General features: G+C 32.9%; 1 protein-coding gene across 1 annotated transcript; it reads right to left on the minus strand.

Moving 5' to 3' along the window:
- Positions 1-4059, minus strand: LOC127264318 (protein DCL, chloroplastic-like). Its single transcript, XM_051293788.1, has 3 exons — positions 3690-4059; positions 1614-1728; positions 1-362 (listed from the first exon to the last, which is right to left on the minus strand). The coding sequence occupies exons 1-3, from the start codon at positions 4043-4045 to the stop codon at positions 186-188; spliced, it is 648 nt and encodes a 215-aa protein (XP_051149745.1). The 5' UTR covers positions 4046-4059; the 3' UTR covers positions 1-185.
- Positions 4060-4402: the final 343 nt, after the last annotated feature.

Below are 4402 nucleotides of genomic sequence, written 5' to 3' on the forward strand. Positions count from 1 at the left end.
AATCGAAAAGGATATATGCTTTCAATAATAATAATAATAATAATAAAAACAAAAATAAAATTAATAATAACAAGAATGGTAAGAACTCAATGGATGATCATCTTCAACAACTAAAGAACTCTCTAATTAATTTCATTCAGAATTGAGACAAATTGGGAGTTTTTATTTTTATTTTTTACCATTAATTAGTCGCTGTGTCTTCGTCTCCTGAAATGTCGGAGGATGAAGCTGTCGGCGTAGAGAGGATAGTTCTTTCTAATCATGCCTTTAATGCATTTCCAGAACGAAAAATCGACCAATTCTCCATCCTTACGGACTATGAATAAGCATCTTGAGCTTTCGAAGTCCGGGTGGTAACCGATCTGTTCGGAGGAAAGCGGATCCGAGAATATGAGACACGACGTAAAAATAAGCACAATGGTAAATTTTTTACAATAAAATCTCAGCAAATTTCTATAAAAATATACTCTCTCCATCGACTGAACATATTTCTATTTTATATATGCACCTCAAAAGAGCATATAATTCATGACAAAGAACGTATTATTTGTTTCTATAAAATATCATATTCAATTACTATTTAAATACAAAATATAAATACAAACCAAAGAACCCTCAAGGCTATGTTTATTTATATTTTCAATTTTATTTTGGCACAATTCATAAAATTCTTTCTAAAATAAGTATCACATTCAAAATCTAAGTTTTTATTCAATTTCTTTACTATGCAATACTCGTAATTCCTTATAAAAGCATAGTTATTTCATCTTCCAAAATATCACATTCAAAACTACGGCTAAAAAAAAAAAAAAAAAAACCCTCAAATAAAGAAACGTCTTTTATTCCAAAAAATGTATCAAATACCTATTTACATCATATCAAACACATTTTCGATTTAACTCTTTACTATTCGAACGATTACTTAAAGTTCTCAAACCTATTTTGGCATTGTTTATAAAAAAAATCTAAAATATATCACATCCAATACTTAATTACTCCCTTCGTCCCACTTTTTATGTCTGTTTAATTTATGTAAAGTATAATTAGTAAATAATTAAAATGTATAATTACTTTTTCTAAAAACGAAAGGACAAATAAAGTGAAGATGAAAGAAAATAGAAATAATGGACAAATAAGTATCATTTTTAAAAAATGCATAAAAAAATATTCTTCTTTTATACAAAATATAACGTAAACATCTATTTACATCGTATTAAATACTTCTTTTTTATTCGAACATTTTACCATTCCTAAAACTTTTCCAAAACTTCAAAACACTTCCAAAACATAACTATACATATCCTACATTTCATCTCTATATTGTTTTGTTTTGATTACTTTCTACTTTCGGCAATTAAAATGATAATAGTGTAGCAGTAAAGATAATTCTGTGTTCAATTTATCCGGCGATCAGGTATCAATCCATATCAAAAGTTTCAAGTCATTTGTCTTTCAACAATTCCAAACCCGTAGAAAACTATAGGCACCCGAATGAGAATTTTCATAGCGAACGAGAGGATCTATCCCTGATTACGAAGAAATTCGAAAAAGAAAAATCGTAAACCAAAAGGCATAACTTTAACTACATTTACAAGAAAGGGGCACGAATTTACCGTGATGTATGCAACTCCACAGCCTATTTTCTTCTCACATTCGGGATGGTATGGAAGCAACCTCTCCAGTATAGTTCGTTCGTGTTCAGGATCCAATCTATCGCCACTTTCATATCTGACAACAAAATTGTCGATTCTAAACCATATATTTACATATATTATCAAATCAATTTTGACGGCACTATTCATCAATATTTTTTCATTTAAAATATTACATCAAATAACCTATTTTCTATAGCAAACATCACGTTCAACACATGTTTACACCATAGCAAAACCTATTTTTTCTTCAAATTTTTTACTATTTTCAAAACTCCAAAATACTTCCAAAACTCCAAAATGCTTCCAAAACATATCTAAACATATAGTCTAAAGTTACTCGGATTCAATCAACAATCTAAACAATTCATCAAATGAACATCATTAAAACGATTATTGGAACTGAATTGAATCAATTTGTTCGGCATCATATCTATAGCTAAGAGTTGCATTGTCACTAGAATCAATTCAATCCTCATGTTAGAGCAACTGAGCTCTGTAATTAAGAACTAAATTTCATGCTTACAATTCATTAAAAACCAAATTTCAGCCATAGTCAGGAATTAAGCTTAACTATTGCAATTCAATTATTCAACACAAACTGAAACAATAATTACCCCCAACAAAAGGATGTCAATCATCGAAGTTATCACCCACACATTATATGGGGAAAAAAAATATTTTTAGTCCCGGTATAGGGTGGTCCGTGCACAATTAGTCCAATTACATCTTTTTGTGCAAAATTGGTCACGTTCAAACAAGTTCGTGCAAACGTAATAATTATGTTACAATTTTGACGGACTTTACCGATGTGGCTATTATAAGAGCCTATTTGGACTCGTACATACCCGTGTGTTTATGAGACACATGTGTTAAATAACATGGTCAGGTTTGCTCTTTATCTTCCTCCCCATTCTCAAATTTTAATCCCATATTTTTTAATAAAAATATATTATTTTCTCTCACAAAATATTTTTAAAAAAATAAAAAACAATTTCACCCAAAATACATTCACAATTCCTCAAAAAACTTCCACAATTCTAAATTTAACAACAAAAATCACACTATTTTTAATACACTAAAAAAATTGCTTAGATGTTTAAAATGTGTTTCCATGCACATGGGCGTATTTGATACCACACATGCTACTAAAATGGCAACATAGCAAAGTCTGTCAAAAGTGTAACAAAAAGATTATATTTGCATGAGTTTATTTGAAGTAGGATCAATTTTGCACGAGGGTCTAATTTGCAAAGACGACAACCTATGCTAGGACTAAATTGTATTTTCCATATATATATCGAGAAGTTTGTGGTGCTTATTGGGTACCACACTGATTTTGCTCAGTCAGCACATAAAAAACACCCACAGACAACATATGCTTTTATTTATCGCAGCCTGTTCATACTTATATGTGAATTGTATGTGCTACGTGGGACTATGGCGACTGTTGTCAATATGTTAACATAAATCATGTGTTGTCTGTCAGCGCACACAATGTACTATCAACACCGTAATGAATTATACACCCTCCGTCCCGTCAAAACATATACATTTTACCATTTTCTATATCCCATGACAAAATATACATTTCTTTTTTAGTAAATTTGACTCCACTTCGTATTATAGATATCCTCAAACTTACATTTCTTTACATCAATACCATTACATCAAACTAAAACACATTTATATACTATTATTCATTCGTCTTCGTGCAAAAAAAAAAAAGTGCGTACATTTCCGGGGCAGAGGGAGTAAAATTTAGCATAGTAAATGCCGCCGTGTATATATACATACATATATATATATAGTCAATGTTCTAAAGCAATTTTCTGCAATGTGTGAGCTCTAACCTAACCCTAAACCCTAATGGCGATTCAGCAAACTGAAACCCTAATTCCTTCCATTTTCAACCGCCAGCAGCAAATATCATAAATTAGAACCACAATTAAGCATCCAAAAGCAAGTAATCGACAACATCAACTCACAATTTCACATAAATTCATACTATTTAATGGTTAAATCGAAGGAGCTTACTTTCCGGAATGAAGAATCATTCGAACGAAGCCGACAAGGGGCACAGTGTGCCCCAAAATCTGGTCCTCCCAATCCACCCACCTCTCACTTTCTCTGGCCTTACTCTCACTCTCCTCGGCGGCGGAGGGAGACGACGCCGCCGGCTTCCGCAGCAATTCCGCCCCGTTCGACGGCGGGTCCCGGCTGTTCCGGACGGCGCCGCCCCCGCCTGAGCCAGTCTTAACCGCGCACAATCGGGCATTGGAATCGCAGCGCGGAAAGGAGAGTGAAGTAGGGTGAAGTTTTAGGTTAGTCGAAATGGGTTCGCCGTTCAACCAACGAATATTGGGTATATTGGATGCAAAAATTGACGCCATTTTTAATTCGATTGAAGCCCTGCAATACAATTACATATATATATATATATATATTATCGAATTTGAAATACAAAAAGAAACAAATAAAAATGATATTTTTTTTGGGGAAATACTCATGAGGTAGGCCAAATCCAATTTCAAGAAGAATATTTTCGACCCAAAAGATTAGAATTGAATCCAGAATGTCCTCCATTAACGAATGTTTTCAAAGCTCAAGAAAAAATCGAGGGGTGGGTAGTAGCAGCCCATCTCGAAATGGAGTGGTAGGTCTTTGATGGGTATGATTCTTGGGCCTTGTCCATCTGACAAGCCTTTTAATGTCTGTATTATAAATATGTAAGAATTTGAACGCAAGGA

This window comes from Andrographis paniculata, unplaced genomic scaffold, assembly GCF_009805555.1.
Source record: "Andrographis paniculata isolate CXL003 unplaced genomic scaffold, ASM980555v1 Contig70END, whole genome shotgun sequence".
NCBI lineage: Eukaryota > Viridiplantae > Streptophyta > Magnoliopsida > Lamiales > Acanthaceae > Andrographis > Andrographis paniculata.